Source organism: Stenella coeruleoalba, assembly GCF_951394435.1.
Source record: "Stenella coeruleoalba genome assembly, chromosome: 11".
In the NCBI taxonomy this organism is placed as follows: domain Eukaryota; kingdom Metazoa; phylum Chordata; class Mammalia; order Artiodactyla; family Delphinidae; genus Stenella; species Stenella coeruleoalba.
In genome coordinates, this window is record NC_137157.1 from 85,029,847 (window position 1) to 85,052,691 (window position 22,845).

Sequence of the window (22,845 nt, forward strand, 5' to 3'; positions counted from 1 at the left end):
CCTCTCACTGTTGTGGCCTCTCCCGCTGCGGAGCACAGGCTCTGGACGCGCAGGCTCAGCGGCCATGGCTCACGGGGCCAGCCGCTCCGCGGCATGTGGGATCCTCCCGGACTGGGGCACGAACCCGTGTCCCCTGCATCGGCAGGCGGACTCTCAACCACTGCGCCACCAGGGAAGCCCCTATATGTGCTATTTTTAAGATGACCATATAGCATCCCTTTTCCCACCTGTCCCCAAAGAATTTGTAAACAATTGAAAGATAAATATAGAGAAATCAAGTAAACAGAGAACAAAGAGAACAAAACCTCACCTTTTTTAAAACCAATAAAAACTATAATGGAAGATATGGCTTGGGTGTATGGCATCAATAGGCTTCCTAATATTGGACCTTGGTATTAAACTTCTGGGTATTAGACATCCAATCACAGGCAGCTCTGGCTATTGCCATCCTCCCCAACCAGAGCATGTCTTCAGAAGAACATGTGCAACACGGCTGACAGCCAAGCAGTTTTCCTCTGTAGAACGGGGAAGACACTTACAAAATCTATTCCTATCCCAACTCACTTGCCATGCCTCTTCCTTGAGATTGAAAGTCTTGAACTGTGAAACTAGGAGAGGTCCCACCACAAAGAAACATGAAGGAGGGAAAGGAGATTCCCATCCCAACAAGGTGGAATCATTTTTTGCTCAGGAGGATGGGGCTTTATAGGTTCCAAACTAATCCAGCAATAAAATCTGTGCAAATAGAAGTACCGTGTCATAGCTACTGATGAAAGCTATTGGCTTATATTCAAATCCCATCACATAAAAATATAGAATAAGTAACAGGAAAATAGGGGAGACTAGTGTAGAATTCCAATCTTATTGAGATACTGAGACAACATAAACTTTCCTGAGCTCCGTACTGCTCTCCAGTTCAGTTTTTATTTCTTGGACATAGATTTAGCCTTGCCTTAGAGCAGACATTGTACCAAGTATGCTAAAAGATTTACTAAAACCACATTAATAAAAACCCAAGCCTGTAAAATAGGATTGAAGGTCAGAAAGATTATTCAAGAATAAACTGCAATAATCTTATTTCACAGTATTTCCTGATACGTATCTATTCAACAAGCTTTACAGATGGACTCACAGCTATATCAAATAGGTATTGTGCTTAGAGACATTATTAATCAATTTATCCATACCTTTATTAATTATTCACTTTATTCTTAGATGTCAAGAAAAAGCCAGTTTCTCTTTTTCTAGACATCAAAGACAATTACAGTCTTTGGAGAAATTAAAAGAAGGCATTCTCTTTCCATATAGTACATTTATTCTTTAATGGCACATTGGCTACTTGTGGGATGTTTCCTATTCTATTCTATTCTATTCCTGTAAATGTTCAAATAGGATATCAGGTCCTAGAGGACAGAGACCACAGATTAGATGGTGAAGTGTCCCACATTCAGGAGTGAGTCATTTCAGAATACAAAAGCATTCATCTGTTCACAGTTTTAAGTCTATGCTTTCATTCCCACAGCTGTTTGGCATGTCATTTCCTCCTGAGAAATTCCAGGTCAATGGTATTTATTGGAATAGGAAAAGTAAGCAGATTGTAGAGTCAAAAAAACACCGGTTGACCCCAGTTTTGCCAATAACCTCTGATAGGAGCTCAGACAACATTTTGAAACTCTTGTGCCTCTCTCTTTTTTTTTTTTTTAACATCTTTATTGGGGTATAATTGCTTTACAATGGTGTGTTAGTTTCTGCTTTATAACAAAGTGAATCAGTCATACATAAACATATGTTCCCATATGTCTTCCCTCTTGCGTCTCCCTCCCTCCCACCCTCCCTATCCCACCCCTCCAGGCTGTCACAAAGCACCGAGCCAATATCCCTGTGCCATGCGGCTGCTTCCCACTAGCTATCTACCTTACTACGTTTGTTAGTGTGTATATGCCCATGACTCTCTCTCACCCTGTCACAGCCTCTCTTTTGAAATTAATGAGGAGAGTGATAGCTATTGTGCAGGTATTACCAGGCTAGGGTTAAGTTATGCATTTAAAGCACCCAACACAGTGCCCGCCACACCAAAAGTTCTGGGCATATGCTCGTTCCCTTACTTTAGGGCTAAAAAAACCAAAATGCAGCATCATGAGAATGAAGACATTTAACAGAAAATTGTAAATAATCTATTTGTGCAAATCCATGTAAATTAGCTGTAAGAAATAGAATAAACCCAAACGAAATCCTCATTAACTTTCCAACCTGAAATTTTAAAGAATATTAGCTCACATTTATGTTATTTTTTTGACCACAGAAAAGCACAGTGATATCAATAGCAATTGCTCTATATTTTAGATGATCAATGTCATGAAAATATTCTGTGTGGATTTTTAAATTGTTAATTGACAAATCTTGATTGAATGCCATATTTAAATTAAAATTTGTGAAAAAGCCTCAAGACAGTGGGTGTAATTTTTTTGTCAATCATAAATAAGTATTCTTTTTATCTCAAGATATTCAAAGCACTCTTTTTCACAGTTTAAGGTCCATCTGTCACATGGTTTATTTTATCTTTGATAGTTGATCTGTTGTGTTTTCTAATCCTTCATTAGATGCATAAAAGTGACGTCACCGTGGTGGTGTTTTTCATTATGCCTGCCAAGACAAATAATTTCAACGTGGAAACCCTGAAAGGCCAGGCAGTGCGAAAACAGCTATGGTAACCTCACATCTTGTACATGTTCTCGAGCAATAGACCTAAAGGGATTTTTTTAAGTGCATGATTTCTGATCTATTTCCTTAACCTGTTATTTTTCATTAAGATTATTATAGCACACATACTACTTGGTTCTCTTCTCATTGGGCTACTAAATGTTAGATTATGTCATGCCTATAAAACTGTGTTAATATAGAAACATTGGAATGAGCTACCATGGAAGGATAAGGCCTCTGTAGCTATTTTTAAAGATGGGTTGAATTTAAAACAAAATTTTATTATGGAAATGCTAAAACATATGTCAAAGTAATGAGATTAGTATAATGCTCCCCTACCTGCCCACAGCCCAGATTCAACAATTATCAGCGTATTCCTGACATTACATCGATGCCTCCATCCACTCCCCTTCCCTTCCCCCCACCCTCTCCTGATTATCATTAAGCAAAAAAATGTTACATTCTCTGCACTGGTCAGGGCGTTCAGCTGCCTCAGCTCTGGAGGTTTTAACTCAGGCTAAACTGGCCAATAGGAAAAGAACAGAAGAGGTGATACAAAAGGGACCTGTAATTTCGAAGTCTGCACTGACAGAACAACAGCACTGTCACGGCAAAGAAAGACTTAAAATGGTGACATTGTTTAAGTTGTGAATCTTTCTGCTCATACAGGGACACTGCACATTCTGTGAAGGAAAAGTTTGGAAAGAAACTGTATGATGCATTATTAAGGTAGGTGCTTGGAACACCGAACACTTCAAACGTTTAGGGCTTCACTATTCACACTTAACCATTTAGACATTGTATTTATTTTGTTCCAACCATAAAGGAATTAATAGCCTTTGAAGATGTTTTACATCATGTGAGCAGATTTTGTTTCATCCTTCGTCTGACAAATATTTGTAAACAGTTTGCACAAATGAGAACATATTTATATATACAGATAGGTTCTAGTTCAATGGAAATCTGATTAAGGGTTAATATGTCAGTCTGAAGCTGAGGGAAATTTCATGAGGGTTTTTTAAAATTATTTATTTATTTATGTTTGGCTGCATTGGGTCTTCATGGCTGAGTCAGGGCTTTCTCTAGTTGCAGCGAGTGGGGACTACTCTTCTTTGTGGTGCACGGGTTTCTCATTGCGGTGGCTTCTCTTGTTGCGGAGCACGGGCTCTAAGCGTGTGGGCTCAGTAGTTGTGGCACACGAACTTAGTTGCTCCGTGGTATGTGGGATCTTCCCGGACCAGGGCTAGAACCTGTGTCCCCTGCATTTGCAGGTGGATTCTTAAACACAGAGCCACCAGGGAAGTCCTTCATGAGATTTTAAGTCAAAATATATACTGACTTCATGTATATTAAATATATATTTACTTATATATTAGATTGACATATACTTACTAATTAACATATTAATTAATGTTAACTAACACATTTACTTAATAAGTAATATATAGTATTTAAATAAATAATAAATAAAATATATAAAATGTATAAGTAAAATAAAATCTAAATAAAATTAAAATGTATTATAAAATAATAATATGTACAAAATATATGGATTTTGTTACAATATGAAGAGAAAGCTGTGTTGTCTCCTGATGCATGGTGGCAGGTGTGCATCATTTCTTGTTACCGGTAAAAATATCAACTTATAGGTGGACAAGTTATGGCCACTGTAGAACACAGTACTTAAGGGTGGGCAAAATACAATGAGAATGTCCTCCTGATCATCAACATGAATGCTTTAAAAATTAATTTCAATTTTCTTTTATGCTAGCAAAGGTGTTCTTTTATCAAACTTCCTCAAACTTTAGGAATTTATGAGCTTCATCAGGAACATTTGTTTACTTAACATTTCTTTTTAAATTGCTTGAAACGGTGTCTAACACATAGGAAGCACTCAATTAGTGCCAGCTGTTTTCATTTTTATTATTAAAACTGTTTTCCCCACAGAGGAGAAATTCCTGACATGAACAATATTTTGGATCGAGACGATCTGACAATTATGAAAAGAGCCATCTTTTCAACTCAGGTAATAAAGGAAAAAGTGCCCATCACTTCCCATAGTTGTTAAAGTCCAGTTAGATCAATATCTTAATGCATTGGAGTGGGCTGATTTGGGAAATTTTTAAACCTGAGAGCTAGAAAAGTCATTCTTACGTATTTACCTAAATGACACCTTTGTAAGTTCTCTTTCTTCAGTGTATTTTCAGTGCTCCTTCAAAAAAAATCTCATGGAACTTGTCTTTGTATCTATTTAAAAAATTCATTTGGAACCAATATGTCCAATTGAAAAACGATGTATATTGCAATGACACCAAAAATACCTCCTAAAGTTTTCAAAAAGCATAGAATTCGGAGTCACTATAGAGAAAAGGTGAATGTTTCTCAGTCGAGTGGAATTATTATTAAAAAGGAGAGATAAATGTGTTAGGCTTGCACGGGAATCTTGTCAATAACAGCGAGGCATCAGAGGACAGCCCCCTAGTGGGAACCAGCAGAGTAGCTTATCTGGAGTCAAGCTTCCAGGACACTTACTCCAATGAAGTCCCAGGAGCGCTCAAGAATTCTAGGCTTTTCATAGAGTGGCTGCAGGTGAAAAACACAAGTACCATGTGTTCACAGTATGGGAAGGAAGTTCTTTACCCTGTAATCCTCCCCTCAGTGGCATGAAAGACTTTAGTGGCATCTCAGACCAGAAGGCATAAAGGTTAGATATCATGTCGCCAATGACTTATTGTTGAAATTAGTCACACTTGTTAATTCTTTTCACAAACTGACATTTTCTTCTCTCTGTTCCTTCAGCGGCAATCTCTGCCCCCGGTGACGACTCACAACATGATTGATGACTCCACCGATCCCATCCTCAGCACCATTAGAAGGATCGGGCTTTTCAACAGCCGTACAGACAGAGTCAAGGTACAACTAATTGTTTACGTGGAGCACTTCAAAATCATACAGAATAGATTTTTGAGAATTTATTAGAAGCATCCCTTTTTGGTTGTAACGTCTATCAGAAATATTGTAAATATTATTTTGTTTCCTGTCTTGAGCAATTAATGAATGACTATTTTGGTATCATTCTTAAAAAACGAAGACTATTTATGGCTTTGAGTTGTAATTTAGCTTTCATTTTCATTGTACAATACTGTCAGTAAGCATCAGGAAATGGCCTCATTTTTAATGAAACACATATAGTCTAAGAATTGCTTTAATTAATGAATCTCTGAGATTAACATGAACTGCCTTTGTTTCTTCTTGATAAAGTTCAACTTAAAAGCAGAGTTATGAGGAGCTTCCAGTTTCAGAGAATGTGGCTAATGATGGTTTTATGCAGTTTTCTACTGACCGATTCATTCTTTTGACTCTTGGGTTTCTATGATGACGAGGGACAGGGTTGGGTACATGAATAAGACTTGGTTTCTGCCACCGTGGAGTTTAATCTCTGTGATGTTTACTGAGGGCGTGTCATGTTCTAGGCATGGTGCTAGACATGGGAGACATGGGTGAACGTGGCAATAGATAATTGCTTATCCTTACTCACTTCCCATTCACCAGCATTCAAGATCAAGTTGTCACAAGTTTTACCAATCTTTTCAAAGGGAAAGGTCTCACTGTCCCTTCTTTCTTTCACCTTTAGCAGATCATATGAGTCCCTTCATACTGGCCTCGAATATAGATTTTGACCCATTCTTACTTCTTTTCCTTCAGATTCTAAGTGTTTTTCTGGGACCTTATTTCCTCCCACATTCTGAGAAAATGTGCCCTGTTTACCCTTCTTCATACTGTAGGCTTACTAGCTCCTTCCCTTGCTGTCTACAAATATTTCTTAAATTTTTCCACATGAAAAAACAAACTTTGCCTTAACCCTGTCTCCTCTTGATGTTTCTAAATGTTTTTCTACTCTTCTCTGCAAAGTTTCTTGGGAAAATATAGTCTATTCTTAAATGTATTTCTCATCCTGCACTCACTTGTTAATGTAGGTATAAGTGGATATAATGGAGACAAATTAAGAACCTGCTGCAACAGTACAGGTGAGGGATGCTGAGGGCCTCTTCCAAAGGCCTTATCAGAAGTGCTGGAGAGAATGGAATGATGGGAGAAATGGTTGCCTGCAGAACGGACCATACTTCAGTGACCAGTGGACACTGAGAGTGAGAAAGAGGGAGAAGGCAGGGCTTCAGTATGTAACCCACACTTTCTAAAAACTAAGGAAAGCCTTCAAAAGAAGTTGGTTTGAGGGTCATGTCACGAATGGAGTTCAGTTTTTGATAGATTGAGTTATGTGTGAGATATTCAAGTTGAGATGCTTAATATGTACTCAGAAATCATAGGTCTGGGGTTTATAAGGACAGTTGTGAGGGGAGCTATTGGCGTGTGGGCAGTAGTGGAGACCAAGGAATGATGACCCTGCCATGCTAGAAGACCAGGTGGAATGAATGAAGAAAAGTGTTGACCCAAGGGAACCTCAAGAATTAAGAGGGGGGACTTCCCTGGTAGCGCAGTGGTTAAGAATCCACCTGCCAATGCAGGGGACACGAGTTCGATCCCACGTGCTGCGGGGCAACTAAGCCCGTGTGCCACAACCACTGAGCCTGCTCTTTAGAGCCCGTGAGCCACAACTACTGAGCCCGCGAGCCACAACTACTGAAGCCCGTGCACCTAGGGCCCGTGTTCCGCAACAAGAGAAGCCACCGCAATAAGAAGCCCACGCACCACAACGAAGAGAAGCCCCCGCTCGCTGCAACTAGAGAAAGTCCGTGTGCAGCAACGAAGACCCAACACAGTCAAAAATAAATAAAATTAAAAATTAAAGAAAAAAGAGTTAAGAGGGGATTAAAAAAATGAAAGTTCAGGAAAAGAAAGGGAAATAAATACAGATTGATGTTTAAAAAAGTGTGATAACAGTGAGGCAATTTCCTAGGAATGGACGAGTAACTTATTTCCTAAACATATTAAACACTTTCATACTTCTGTGTACTTGCTGATATTACTTTCTCCTTCTGAAATAACCTTGTCTCTGTTATTTTAACAATTCTTTTGGGATCCAACCTAAAAGTCATCTCTTCCTAACACTTTTCCTCAATATACATTTGTCTACTCCAGACAGAACAATTGTTGCCTTACCTGTATTCTCAAGACACTTTCTATCTTCTGCAATTATAGGAATTACCACATTGAATTCTATATATTTTAATTTATGTGTCCCTTTCGCCAGAGACTGTGGGTTCTTCGAGGCAGTGATCATGTCTCACCTATTTTCTAAGATTTTTTCCTCTGAGAAGCAGACACGGAGACAGGAGTAGATATGAAAACACTTATTGGCAAAAATGCTTGTGAAGGGTAAAGAGGTTGAAAGCAAGAACGGGCAGGGAGGTGCAGCCAGACACAAGGAAGAGAGAGCAAAAAGGAAGGATGAGATGGGAAGAGCCTTAGATTGCAGCCCAGTTTTTAAAAAGTCTCAGCCTTATTATCTTTTTTTTTTTGGCAGAAAGAAAAGTCAACTGTAATTAACAAAACACTAGAATTCATAAAAATTAGCAACTACACAAAAACTGTACGCACATAACCACACTATATATAGTGACTCATAAAGGGGAAAAGCAATGGTCCAAAACCACCTAATATGGCTTGTCAGTTAATGGAAGGAAACACACACACACACACACACACACACACACACACACACCCCACACACGTGCGTGCTTATGCACCCACAGAAACAGTTTTCAACAGTACACTCAAACTAGAGCTAACACAATTTCACAATTATTATACAGTGCTTCCTTTCTTTTTTTTTAAGATTTTTTTTTGCTGTGGGTCATTTTTAGAGTCTTTATTGAATTTGTTACAATATTGCTTCTGCTTTTTATGTTTTGGTTTTTTGGCCATGAGGCATGTGGGATCGTAGCTCCCCAACCAGGGATTGAACCCGCACCGCCTGCATTGGAAAGCGAAGTCTTAACCACTGGGCCGCCAGGGAAGTCCCTACAGTGCTTCCTTTCTTAATACTAAAGATTCTTATTTGGGTGTGTGTGTGTTTTGGTTTACTGTTGACTTATTTTAAGTATCTTAGTGTTCTTACATACATTTTCCTTTATTGAACAACCTTTTCTTTGTGTTTCATCTTCATGTGTCCTTTCTACCTACCAGAAGTTTCAGGTTGGCAGGCAGATGGGTGCCTTACTCTGTGAACAATTCAATGCAACGGTTTTAATAGGGATTTCCATTAATAGGGATAGGGATTCCCCAAGGAAAAGTTGCCCATTAAAGGAATCACCCAGTGGGCAGAAATGGGTTGGCGCTAGTACCCATCCCGGCTGGTCTTACAGGCTAGGAGCCGCCACTGGGATGGATGCACAGGTGAGGCACTTAGGGCCGTCAGTCAAGATCCCCGGGCCAGGATCTCTTGAAGGAAATCCAAGTGGCAAGTTCAGGGCTGCCACACACATCTATAAAGGTATGTGAAGTCCTTTACGACCGTACTCACACTGCCTGGTTTTAAGTCTCTGCCACTTATTCAATGTGTAAGTTTACTTAATCTACCTGTACCTCAGCCTTCTCTGTAAAGTGGTGATCATATAGCCCCACTCATAGAATTGTTGGGAGGATTAAATAAACCATAGGTACCATGTTTAACACAGTCCTTGGCACAGAGTAAATGCATAATAAATGTTAGCTTTTATTAGTACTTGTCCAGTCCCTGGCACATCATACTCCATATATTTTTAGAAGTGTGAACGGAGTTTGATTAGAGTAGAAGACAGGATTGATTTTTACCTGCAGGGTTTGATAAAATGTTTTATTAAAGAGATGATATGTCAGCTACATCTTGATAGATGAGCACAAGTTCATCAGCAAATAACAGAGGGGTGGGCTCATCAGGCCAAAGAAGTAGATGAAAAGGCACAGAAATATAAAAAAGTCCATGACTTACGTAGAGTGAATGGAGAAAAAAGTTGGTCTCATACAAATTGTGTTTATGCAGTTAAACTCATGAACATTTTCAGATATTCACTGATTAATGTCATAAAGCAAACACACACAAAAGAAATAAAAGAATAGCCCCTTTCTAACAATATACACTCAAAAGCACTGAGATAGACTTTGGTCGATTCAGAATTAGGTATTTCATTTTATTAATAGCATCCTTTAAAAGCTTGACAGTAATTCAGGGCCTGTGTTAATATAAGTACTTATTTGATCATCTGCATATTTATAGATGGCTACAGAGTGGTTCTTAACTCTCCGACTGGATTGACAAGTGTTTTATGTGAATGTGACCATTTGATTCAGGTTTAAACTTGAATTTATCATCCATCCTGCCTCAGTTGCAAGGTATAGTGAGAAAAGTCTAGACGGCAGATTTCAGGTCTGGACCCTGTGCTGCCCTGCTGTGAAAGTAAACTAACTTCCTGGGACCTTACTTCCCTCCCAGGATAAATACAGTCCGACAAGTTTTTGTTTATTTGTTTTATCCCCACTGATCCAGGTACTGCTGTGAACCAGGTGCTCTGCTGGGGGGCTTTGCATACAGGATCTCATTTAATCCTCCCTGGGCTGACCTCTGGCATCCTTTCCTCTGCCCTGAGCTTCTGCCATTGGCTGTTCTAGGACCCAGGGCAGCTGTTTTCTTATTTTACTCGTGCTGTCGTTCTCTTTGGCTGGGAACAAAACGAATGAGCCATGATGTTTTCATGTTCCAAAATGGGCTTTGGAGAGTACAAATTTTCCTAAGTTTGGAAATGCCAAAGTAGGCACAATGCCTTTTAAATCCCCCTTTGCTGATATATTTACCAACAGAGTACAATGGGCTTCTGACTTGTTGGTTGCCCAGACTCCGTCAACTGTCTATGTCTTTGGTCTCTTTTCCTAGTGCAATATTTTATATGTAATAGGAATTAAAATTATGTTTTGTGGAGGAAAATGTTTTATCCATTTTTGCTTTGCCAATTTGTGATTCTTGTGATTGAATAAACCATCATTTGTAGGTACTGGTTTTGGACATTTTTACCATTTTATTCCTTCTTGAGTTTAACATGTCTGCTATTTATGGATCTGCTGAGATATAACCAATGCTTCTAAAGTCTTAGCTTCCTTATTTCTAAGATTAGGACAGTGAGAATGTCTACAGTCCCCATCACACAATGTTGCTAAGATTAAATCAGGTAATATGCATGAAAGTGACTTACATAAAGTATTAGACAACTGTTGTTGTCTAATGCTTTTGTTTTTGTTGTTAAAAAAAAAAGTTTCTTTTTCCTCTTCCTTTTCCTCTCCCTGTTTCTCTTTCTCCTTCCCAAACAGTTCAGTTCTAAAGCCATTAGGTGGGTCAGCACAAGGTAGGCATCTACACTGGAAGGGGGGGCATGCTGGGGTAGTCCATAGAAAGGAGTCAGAGCCCAGGCAAGGTGGGGAAGGTCCACGCAGTGGGGAGAGACACTCACAGCAGGTGTCAGAGCCAGAGTGGAGTGAGAGAGAAGCTGTGGAGAGACTAGTTAAGGAGGGGGATTGTCTGAGTCTGTTCCGGCTGCTGTAACAAAATACCACAGACTGGTTGTCTTCTAAACAACAGACATTTATTTCTCACAGTTCTAGGGGCTGGGAAGTCCAAGATCAAGTTGCCAGCCTGGTCATGCTCTGGTGAGGGCCCTCTTCCTGGTTCATAGATGGCAGCTTCTCACTATGTCCTCACATGGTTGAAGGGGCCAGAGAATTTCCTGGAGCCTCTTTCATAAGAGCACTAATCCCATTCATGAGGGCTCCATCCTCATGACCTAAGTACCTCTTGAAGGCCCCACCTCCAAATACCATCCGTCTTTGGGGGTTTATGATTTCAGTATATGAACTTTGGAGGGAACACAACATTCAGATCATATCAGGGATTGACCCAATAAATATGAAAGATAATGAAACTAAGTATAGATGCGTGTGTGTGTGTGTGTGTGTGTGTTGTATATTGTGTCTCTCTGACTGCTGAGAGGACCTGTAACACCCCAATAACAATGAGCACATCTAACACCCAGGTCTTTACATCATTCTACACTAAAAGGAACCAGGACTCACTGAAGAAATTGTTACTTCTAGGGCTGTGGCAGGAAAAGTAAAAGATGAGTCTAGAACTTCTTCTTGTGTCAAAAAAGCAAAGAAATGCTCAAAGAATGATGGAGATCTGTCAAAAGTTTACAGAAACCAGTTTGAAGGGGCTCCCACTGGCCAAATTAGGCACAATTTAAGTATCAAAATAAATAAAGATAGCAATGAACTAGAATCCATTGAATAACACAAGGAACCATGAATCCAATACAAGTTTATTGAGGAATGGGGTATTTATATAGTTTCAAAATAACTCCCCCCCATATACTTACTAATAACAAAGGAGAAACAGAAGAAGATTTTACAGTGGAGAAGCCAAAAAGACATGACTTTAATCAAGAGATCAAAGTAAACCTCAGAAGTAATGAATAAAGTGTAAATCCCTTGCCACCTGATGCAATGCAGTGAGAAGAACAGAGTATCACCTCTGTGCTATATCTACCAAAGATGCATAACTTACTCTAACCATGAGGAAGCATACGACAAGCCCAAACTGAAGATCAAATTTCAAAATAACTAGACTGTAGTCTTCAAAAGTGTTAAGGTCATGAAAGCCCAAGAAAGTCCTCAAACTTCCAAACTAAAGGAGACTAGAGAGAAGTGACAACTAAATGTGACATGTGACTGTGAACTGGGTTGTTTGGTTTAAAGGACAGTATTTGAACCACTGGAGAAAGTTGAATGGGATTTAAGGATTAGATGGTAGTGATGTATCAATGTTAATTTTCTGATTTTGATGCTTATAGTGTGGTTATGTAAGAGACTGTTCTTTTTTTAATTGAAGTATAGTTAATTTACAATGTTGTGTTAGTTTCATCTGTATAGCAAAGTGATTCAGTTTTATATATATATATATATATATATATATATATATATATATATATAGATGTATATTCTTTTTGGATTCTTTTCCATTATAGGTTATTACAAAATATTGAGTCTAGTTCCCTGTGCTATACAGTAGGTCCTTGTTGTTTATCTATTTTCTTTATAGTAGTGTGTATATGTTAATCCAAAACTCCTAATTTATCTTTCTTCCCCCCACCACTATCTCCTTTAGTAACCATAAATTTGCTTTCTATGTCTATGAGTCTATTTCTATTTTGTATATAAGGTCATTTGTATCATTTTTTTAGATTCCACACATAAGTGATATCATGTTTGTCTTTATCTGACTTACTTCACTTAATACGATAATCTCTAGATCCACTCATGTTGCTGCAAATGGCATTATTTCATTCTTTTTTATGGCTGAGTAATAGTCCATTATATGTGAGTGTGTATGTACCTATATATTAATATATATATGGTATGTATATATATATATCTTCTTTATCCATTCACCTGTTGATGGACATTTAGGTTGCTTCCATGTCTTGTCTATTGTAAATAGTGCTGCTATGAACATTGGGGTGCTTTTCAAATTATCTTTTCAAATTAGAGTTTTCTCCAGATATATGCCCAGGAGTGGAATTGCATGATCATATAGTAACTCTGTTTTTAGTTTTTTAAGGGAGAATGTCCTTGTTTGTAGAAAATACATGTTAAGTATTTGTGGATGATGGACATCCAGTCAGCAATTTATACACAAATGGTTCTTGAAAAAATATTAATTCTCTTTACATTGTACTTGCAACTTTTCTGTAAATTTGGGATTTTTTCCAATTATATATATATATATATACATATATACATGTATTTATATATAATTATATATATAATTCATATAAAACTAAATTTTAATAGAATTTTAAAAATATATAATTTATACATAAACATATATATAATTCTCCTATTTCCCCATTTTATGAAAGTTCTCACCAAACCAGTTTTCTGTTATCTGTCAGCCTCCCCCCATAGCTAAGTAAGTTATTAAAAATAATTTCTAATAAATTTTTAAAATCAGATTTTAAAGTACTGGGCTAATAATATAATTTATACATTATAGTTATATTATAATTTATAATTAATAATTTTAATAAATAGGAGATATAGAACTCACTCATCTAGGTGACCAGTTAAGTAGCTATTCTATTCACAACTTTCCAAGTATAGCTGGCTGTATCTGGGCTCCACCTTTGCAGAAAATTACAGACTGTGCATTCCAAGAAAGGACTCATACCAGTGCACGAGAGCCAATTGCTGAATTTTCAGAAATGCTGTAGGCCAGTTTTAAACACAACCAGTGTGTAAAATTAAATTACATAAACTTAAAAAAAATCAATTATGCTAAAAAGAAAGGTAAAGCTCAAAACTCACTGCATCCTAGTTGTTTACTGCATTTTCCTATTACCTATGCTCTTGAGGTTATTTATGACTATTGTACTCACATGGTGGAAATATTCTATAAGGAGGTACTGCTGCTCTTCCCATCTCCAGTTCAGTGACATCACATTGGTGGCTTGCAATTAGCCCTTAGTTCCATTTCACTTGGCTAACTTATGCCTGGGGCATATAAGGGTAGCTCCCCTTTTTTCCTGCTCAAGGTGGGAATAAATTGAGAAACAAGACAAGGGCCAGCAGTCAGAGAACCGAGTAAAATCTTTATTGTCAGTAAAGTCTGGGTTGGAGGAGTTTAGCATGAGAACAAAAATGGATACAATAACTCCCTATCCTCTGATCTAGGCCTGGGAACCTGAGGGAAAGTTAGTACTCAGAATAGATATTTACACAGAATGGAGAGAGGAGAAAAAAACACCCGGACGTTTTCCTTTTTCTTTTCTCTTATCTCTTTCTTTCCCCAGAATCTAGAACACAAGAATTCTACAGTATTGGAATATTGAAATAACAAAACTGTAGGAGATTTTTTGCTTCAACTTCTTCTTTCTTTTCTCTTTTTTCTCATTAGAATTTTTCTTTTTCAGGTGATTTTGCACCCAGAGTTCCTATCCTCCACCAGCCCCTTGTTACCCATGGATTATGAAGAGTTTGTCCGAGGTTGTCATCTCGGAGTATTTCCATCATACTATGAACCCTGGGGTTATACTCCAGGTATGTGACATGTATAGATTGTGAAGTGTTTTAGATTTTATTAGTATATTATTTTATGCACATGTATGTAATATTCAATATGTCATTTCTAAATGATATGTCATTTAAAACTACAAAACAAAAACCTTAGTAGAAATGGTTGGATCTATCCCAGGGGTCCATTTTATGTTTTGTAGCTCCTGACCTAAGAGCAAGGACATAATACATAATCTTTTATGTAAGTATAGGAGGTTGTGGTTGGGCATATTTTAGGGGGTATCTGAATTGTTGCCTCATCGCATTCCAAAGAAAAAGAATGTTTTATAAAGATTATATCTTCACCAGTCCTACCCATTAGTATGAAGGTGAAATTAACTGCAAGGAGGTTAATATGAGAAACAATTTTTGTTTCTAAAATTGTTCTAAAATTTATTTCAGAATTCTTTTTTAAGTGAAAGGATATATGTATCTTTTAATTAGATAACACATTCATATAGTTTTAGACACAAATAGTACAGAGATGAACAGTGAGAAGTCATCTTCACCCAGCTACCTCTCTTGTAGTTCTAAAAATTGTTCTCGGCACAAATTCCACTTTTGTGAAGGCAGTGTCTTCTTTTTTTTTATTTTATAATTGTTTTTATTTTTCTAATGAAATGTTTCACTTAGTGTGCATATATATATAGATGTATATATCCGTATATATGTTTTTTTAACATCTTTATTGGGGTATAATTGCTTTACAATGGTGTGTTAGTTTCTGCTTTATAACAAAGTGAATCAGTTATACATATGCATATGTTCCCATATGTCTTCCCTCTTGCGTCTCCCTCAAGGCAGTGTCTTCTTACCTATGAAATGCCCGCATAGTTATCTTAAATTGCTTATAATAGAGTATCTATCTTTTGAGATACACGAAAACAATTCACTTGATGAACTTAAAACTTTGTTATAGGCTCTTATTCCTATTATTTCTAGGAAGTAACATAATTTACGATTGGAAATATTGAGAGCAAAGAAGTACAAAACCAAAGCATGAGTGACCAAGGGAATGTGGGAAGTCATTTATATTAAAAAAGAATATATCTAACTTACAGCAGTCTTTCTGCCAGAATATCATTTTATAGGACAAAGTTAAACTTAACATGAAATGACAGAGGAAATATATTTAGTGTGTTAAGATAAAGGCCAGCAAATGTGTTGTGAAAAATAAGTAGATGGAAAAAAGGATGTGAGAAATATGTACCCTATAGTGAATGAGTCATTCTCTGTTTTATATTAACCAAAGGGGAATTCCCTGGTTGTCCAGTGGTTAGGGCTCCATGCTCTCACTGCCGAGGGCCCAGGTTTGATCCCTGGTTGGGGAACTAAAATCCCACAAGCCTCATGGTGTGGCCAAAATAAATAAATAAATAATAAATTAACCAAAAGAAGTTGGTCCCTCCTTATTTATAGAAACAGCAAAACCTCTGGTGGTATACATTTGGCATTAGCATATTAGATACGTCTCTAACTTTTTTTACATAATTGTTTTATGCTGTACTAACTCTCACTCCAGAAAGTGTTAAAATCTGTGTTTCGTGTTTTGAGAAAACCCAGTGAAGATAAATGCTGACTTCATTAAATTCACTCAGTGAACATATACTGAGCTTACATGGGTCCCTGGCATTTTATTATATGGGTGTCAATGAGTATTTAATAGAAATAAGGATCTGTGAATTTCCATAGAATTGTAGGCAAAATTTTTCTGGGGAGGAGTTCCAGAGTTTTCATCTGATTCTCAAATGGGTCAATAATCCCCATCCCACCTTCCTCTCCTCTAACGTCTTCCCCCAAATTCGGAAACCACTGTTCTCTAGAGCTAAACCAAGAGGCAATACTTGCAGAACAGGAGTACATGGGTCATGAGGAAATCTCTTTTTATCCACCCATCCCCACTAGCGAACCAAGAGAAATTCCATAATAAAATATAAATTTCATGTTAACAATTCAAACATCCTTCAGTGTGTTAACATGTCTTAAGACACATCTGATATTGTCTAAAAAAAGGGTTTTGACTAAAAGGTGGTAGAGGATTGAAAGAAACCGTGGGTTGGCTGAGCACCCGAGAAAGTGGAAGGGGTTGGTGGCAAGAGAGGTGAAAATGTTGGAGGAGCTGGTTCTTTTCAAAACATATTTACTTACCCCGTAAACTTGCCAAATACTTAGTGACACAAGCTTAGAACAGAGCAAAAAACAAAGCCAGCTGGAATGAGAGAGGCAGTGTAGGGTAGCAGTTTTGAGCAAGGGCTCTGGAGCTGGGCACCTGGCTTCAAATCCCAGCTCTACCACGTTGCCTGGCTTGGTGAAGTTGAGGAAGCTAGTTAATCTCTCTGTGCCTCAATGTCTTCGCGTGTAAGATGGGGATAACGGTAGCCTCACTTCATAGGGTGGTTGAGAAGATTAAATTAGTTCAGGCATGTAAGGAGCTTAGTACCATGCCTGGCATAAAATAAATGGTGCTATTTAGGTGGACTGGGGCTTTTCCTTCTCTGCGTGTGTAAGAGGATGTTGTTGCTGGTTTGAAGCCAAGCCTTTGTCTATTTCCCCTGGCAGCCGAATGCACTGTGATGGGTATCCCCAGTGTGACCACCAACCTCTCTGGCTTTGGCTGTTTCATGGAGGAGCACGTGGCTGATCCCACTGCATATGGTGAGGATGTTCATCATGAACCCAACTGGGGGAGAAGGGACCTCTAACCAAACAAAGCACGGGGTCTTCACAGAGCCCGACTCTAACGCTATCTTGAGGATTAAACTTTTTATACTTCTTGTTTAATTAAAAGTAGATTTCATTAATGATCCATAGAAAAGATTAGAATGATATTAATATTGAACATATTACTCAAACGACAAACTACAAAAGGAGTGCTAAACTTGGACAAACATTGCCTTTTCACCTTTTTATTTTTCTGGACTGATTCGGTCCTCTATTACCTAGAAGTGACAAGCACAATAACCATGGCTTTAGAGTACATGTATCGATCAGCATAATTATTTTATAAGTTCCATGCCAAGTTATCAAAATTCACATATAAGATGGCAGATGGTATCACCGTCTATATGTCCAGGCTGCCTAGCAGCAAGAAAAGTTAGAATGGGTTGGGTGCTCTGCCTGGACGTTGCCGATTCTCTGGTCTTTTAGAATTGCATTGTCACTGTTGTCTTTCCTTGGCTGACAGCTCTGGTCCTCACCCGTGGCTGCACGGTGGGGACACTGGGGAAACCTAAAAAGCACTGAGACCCAGGTCTCACCCCGGGGATTCTGGTCAGTGAGCAGCGCCAAGGATGATCACTGATCCGAGGTATCCCTGTACTGCCAGATTTTCTTTAGCAAGATGTGTTTTGTTGGCTGTGTGTTGGTGACAGTTTTGAGCCATTGGAAGGAAATCACAGGAGAAATACAGTCTCAGAAGGGAAAAGATAAAGCAGAGGCAGTAGGGGAGTCAGGGAGTGGATAATCACGCAGTTCGCGATAGACCCTAAGGAACAGTAGAGTGCTTTAAGGTTAGCCTTATCTTGACTTGTGTTCTGGCTTTTGTGTGCCTCAGGTATTTACATCGTTGACAGGCGATTCCGCTCACTGGATGATTCTTGCAATCAGCTGACTCAGTTTCTCTATGGATTTTGCAAACAGTCACGCCGCCAGAGGATTATTCAGAGGAACCGAACCGAGAGGCTTTCAGACCTTCTGGATTGGAGATACTTAGGCAGAGTAAGTACGTTTATGATAACACACAGAGGACCCCTTTAAAAATCCCACTGGACGATAAAAGAATTGATTCGAGGTGTAATCTGCAAGGTCAAGTCTGTATCATCGTTAAGATCTCAGTGATGTTTTCACGTACTTAATATGAATACCTTTGAGCTTCATGTGAATTCGCAAAGTCCCAACCCCAATTTTTCATATTTAGTTTGAGACCAGAACAGCCAGCCTAGCAGCATCTAGCCATGATCTTACTAATTATTCCATCACCTGGGCTTAACTTGATGCTTTACAGGTTTCATGAAGATGAGGAAATCAAGAGAAAAGTCCCTAGTTTGTTACACTCTAAGAGATAATATGATCACATTCCTCAACTACAGTGGGGAGTGGAAATAATCTTGTTTCTCAAAATGACAGGTACAGGAAATACCTCCTTTCAATCCTGCCGTTAGTTTATAAATACTCAGACGTTCATATGTCTTAGCAGCGGATGATTTAATAAAAACTAAATTGACTTTGCCTTCACATAATGTATCTGCTTAGATACTGCTCAACTCTGGCTGACAAATGACAGATACGGCCATCAGCTGAGCATCTACACACGCTAATGCCAGTAGTCACGCTCATTGCCACCCAGGAAGATTAATTTTGCTGTCTTCATTTTATAATGAAAGCAGGATGATAAGCCCCTTAGAAGCTATGTTTCTTACGTAATGTCGGAAGCAGGATTTAAAACCAGTGTGTCTGATTATTCAGGCCCCGTCTTTTTCTCCGTGCCACACTGCTTCTCTATAGAGTAAAACCAGTGTTTTCAGTCGCCTTAGTGCTCAATTCAGAGTTCAGTAAAGCCAGTATGTCCTTCCCCTCCAATTTTTGATAGTATTTCTTTACTTATTCCCTGAAAAATGATAAAGCTATAAACTGTCATATTTTTTTCTGATTCTTAAATTTAGGATGAATAAAATCTGCCACTTTAAAAAATATATATTTATAAGTAGGAGAAAAAGATTTTATATAACAACTTGGTTATTGAGATATAAATATATAAATATACATCTTTTTTAACCCATGGGTTGGTTTTCTATCATAGTATTACCAGCATGCCAGACATCTGACATTAAGCAGAGCTTTTCCAGATAAATTCCACACGGAAACCACATCACCACCAATGGTAAATATTTTATGTATTGTTTATTTGTTTTGAAAGCTAAATGTCTTACGTATGGTAAGTCCTAACAATACCTTTTATTTTGAAGTAGCTAAATTCACAAACTACTGTACTTTTTCATAGTGTTGCTACAAAGCAAATAGAGAAACTGACAAATCAGACCAGCTCTAAGCCCTCAGTTCAGAGTTAGCTTATATACACAGGCTGAGCAGTCAGCCAATTCATGTCACTGGAGAAGCACTTTCATATGAAACCTCTCCTTGCCCGAGTGCCTAAAACCTCTGTTAGACATCCATTCTTTTGAGGATTGTCAAAAAATAAATTGGCCTGCTCTCGTTGGAAGTGAATTTGCTATCCAAGGAGATGTTGAAATGTAGGGTGACGACTTGGCAAGGGTAATAGTGAATTCGAACACCACAGGAGAAATTGGACTAGATGAACATTTATGCATGGAAACTCAGCAGTGCCCACCAGGGAGTCTTCCTCTAATATTCCCTTAGACATTTATATTCTTGAGGCTAGAGCAGATTACTTGTCATCACATTCACTTAGAAGGAAACACAGCTTGAAGTAGGGCAGTATCAGGCATTTCTCTTCAGTGGAATTAGTCCTTACAGGAGTCTACACAGCGGTCCAAGAGCTAAACTTCTCTGTTCCCGACCCACCAGGTGAAAATTTAGGTGTAAAAGATGAAACCCATATCATTGACTATGAGATCCATTTTAGCTTAGCAGTTCCACACCCCACAGGACCCAACATCTCATGTAAATCCTCACAGATAAGCTTCTATGGTCTCCACAAGGAATGTGAGCAATTACAAGAGTCATCAAATTCAAGGATTTCCAAATACTAGAGACCTTCATCAAGTATTTATAGATCCTCCAAAAGCAGATGTAATTTTCCAATCAGGAGTCACTTTCACTATAAACAGTTTTGCCTAATACCTTATATTCCACCTCTATTTGGTGTCTGGGGACCAGATCTAGAAGGTTAACCCAAGGGAAAATTTGCTCATAGAGAAAGTGAAAGAGTTTTGTAAATCCCTCAGTATACAAATTCCACTTCCCATGTCCATGATTGTAACAGAGTGACTTGCTTAGCTTATTTAGAGGTGTTCACTGCTCTTGATGATAATTCAGCTATATTCATTCATTTATTCAACTAATTCAAATAATAAGTATTGAGCTCCTATGCTCCCTAAGTGTAGGACTCAGCTCTTTTTTTTTTTTTTTGGTATTGCTTTCAGGTAAAGTATCTGAGCCTTGAAATGAGCGTATGTGTATGACATAATAATGTCTAAAAATAGTTGAAATCCAGAGCGATAAGTGCTGTAACAATTTTACACATTTGTCTTCCTGATTGATGAAGCGTCTGCACTCCTAGAGAGCAGGGATATTTTTCATCTTTGTTTCCTCCTGCCCCATAGGTGGTGCTTAGTATGTGTTTATCAAATGAGTTTTCTCAGAGCATCTTAGGTAGAAGGGCAATTGATTAAAACCTAGTGATGTTTGCTCATTAGCTGAAATAAAAGGAACGGGTGGAATTTTAAGGTCAGTGAAGTGGCCTGACTTCCAGGAACCTTTCTAATGGGTGTTGTCCATGGAATATCCAGGCTGCTCATGTTCTGGAATTGGATTGAGCAACTCTGAAGGATGACATAGACACTGATAATCTCAACAGTGTATCATGGCAGTTGATATTAAAGGCTCTGGGACGATCACAGCCCTGGAACCACTCTTTGCTCTACCACTTACATGCCGTTTGACCTTGGGCAAATCATTGGCCTCTTGGACCCTCAATTTTCTTCTGTCAGCAGAAAGAACAAATTGGTCAGAGATTAAATAAGATCACACGGGGCTTCCCTGGTGGCGCAGTGGTTGAGAGTCCGCCTGCCGATGCAGGGGACACGGGTTCGTGCCCCGGTCCGGGAGGATCCCACATGCCGCGGAGCGGCTAGTCCCGTGAGCCATGGCTGCTGAGCCTGCGCGTCCGGAGCCTGTGCTCTGCAACAGGAGAGGCCACAACAGTGAGAGGCCCGCGTACCGCAAAAAATAAAAAAATTAAAAAAAAAAAAATAAGGTCATATGTATATAGCCCCTGGCACATTTCAGTGCTTGATAAAAGAAAGCTATTTATTTAAGGAGTTTCTCTTGAGCGTGGTTGGACCAGAATCAAGATAAATCAAAGTTAATAGCCCCTGAACAGACCAAAAAATCCAACTGTGTTTTTTATTAAATGCACATGCCAAGTGTGTACATCATTGAAAAATCAAAAAGCCATTCTAATGTTTTGTGTCTTATTTTTGTCTTTGGCAGACAGAAGGGTTTAAATATCCCAGGCCTTCCTCAGTACCACCTTCTCCTTCAGGATCTCAGGTCTCTAGTCCTCAGAGCAGCGATGTGGAGGATGAGAATGAGGATGAAAGATACGATGAGGAAGAGGAGGCTGAAAGGGATCGGTTAAATATCAAGTCGCCTTTGTCTCTGAATCACGTTCCTCGCGGGAAGAAGAAGCTGCACGGTGAATACAAGAACTGAATTCCACTCTGGTCGAACAGGCTAATTCAGTGAGAACATAGTAAGAACGATTATTGAAAGAAATGAAAATGTCACATGGTTCATTCTCTTCTTCTCAGTATAACAATGGGATTTATTCTCTGCCTAAAAAGTGGAGGAGATTAAGTGAATGGCAATTTTGTAATTTATAATAAAATCCAACTCCTCCTACCCCTGTCAGTTCAGGCTCTAGGAAGAGTGTTAATTAAAGGAGGAAGACTGGAAGTGTTTTTTAAATGGTTATTTTAAGCAATAAGAATTTTCATTTCCTAATGCTGATTTTTTTAGTTATCATCACCATGATCCTTGGCTTAGTGTTTTTTTGTTTGTTTGTTTGTTTGTTTTTTGTGGTACGCGGGCCTTTCACTGTTGTGGCCTCTCCCGTTGCGGAGCAACAGGCTCCGGGCGCGCAGGCCCAGCGGCCATGGCTCAAGGGCACAGCCGCTCCGCGGCATGTGGTATCCTCCCGGGCCGGGGCACGAACCCGTGTCCCCTGCATCGGCAGGCGGATTCTCAACCACTGCGCCACCAGGGAAGCCCAAGTTTTTTTTTTTTAAATGAAAGAATAGTTCTTTGATTAGAAATGAGTACCAATGGTATAGGACACATGGAAATGAC

General features: G+C 38.7%; 1 protein-coding gene across 1 annotated transcript in view; it reads left to right on the forward strand.

Annotated features, from left to right (window-relative positions):
- Positions 1-22,209, forward strand: part of GYS2 (glycogen synthase 2) — a gene marked incomplete at its 3' end in the record, with an annotated part of 56,775 nt that extends 34,566 nt beyond the window's left edge. Inside the window, exons 8-16 of the mRNA XM_079938172.1 lie at positions 2,601-2,707; positions 3,370-3,429; positions 4,648-4,726; positions 5,500-5,613; positions 14,655-14,781; positions 17,356-17,451; positions 18,350-18,513; positions 19,595-19,675; positions 21,988-22,209. Of these exons, the coding sequence (XP_079794298.1) occupies positions 2,601-2,707; positions 3,370-3,429; positions 4,648-4,726; positions 5,500-5,613; positions 14,655-14,781; positions 17,356-17,451; positions 18,350-18,513; positions 19,595-19,675; positions 21,988-22,209 (1,050 nt within the window). The remainder of the gene's footprint in view (positions 1-2,600; positions 2,708-3,369; positions 3,430-4,647; positions 4,727-5,499; positions 5,614-14,654; positions 14,782-17,355; positions 17,452-18,349; positions 18,514-19,594; positions 19,676-21,987) is intronic.
- Between the last annotated feature and the right edge of the window lie 636 nt (positions 22,210-22,845).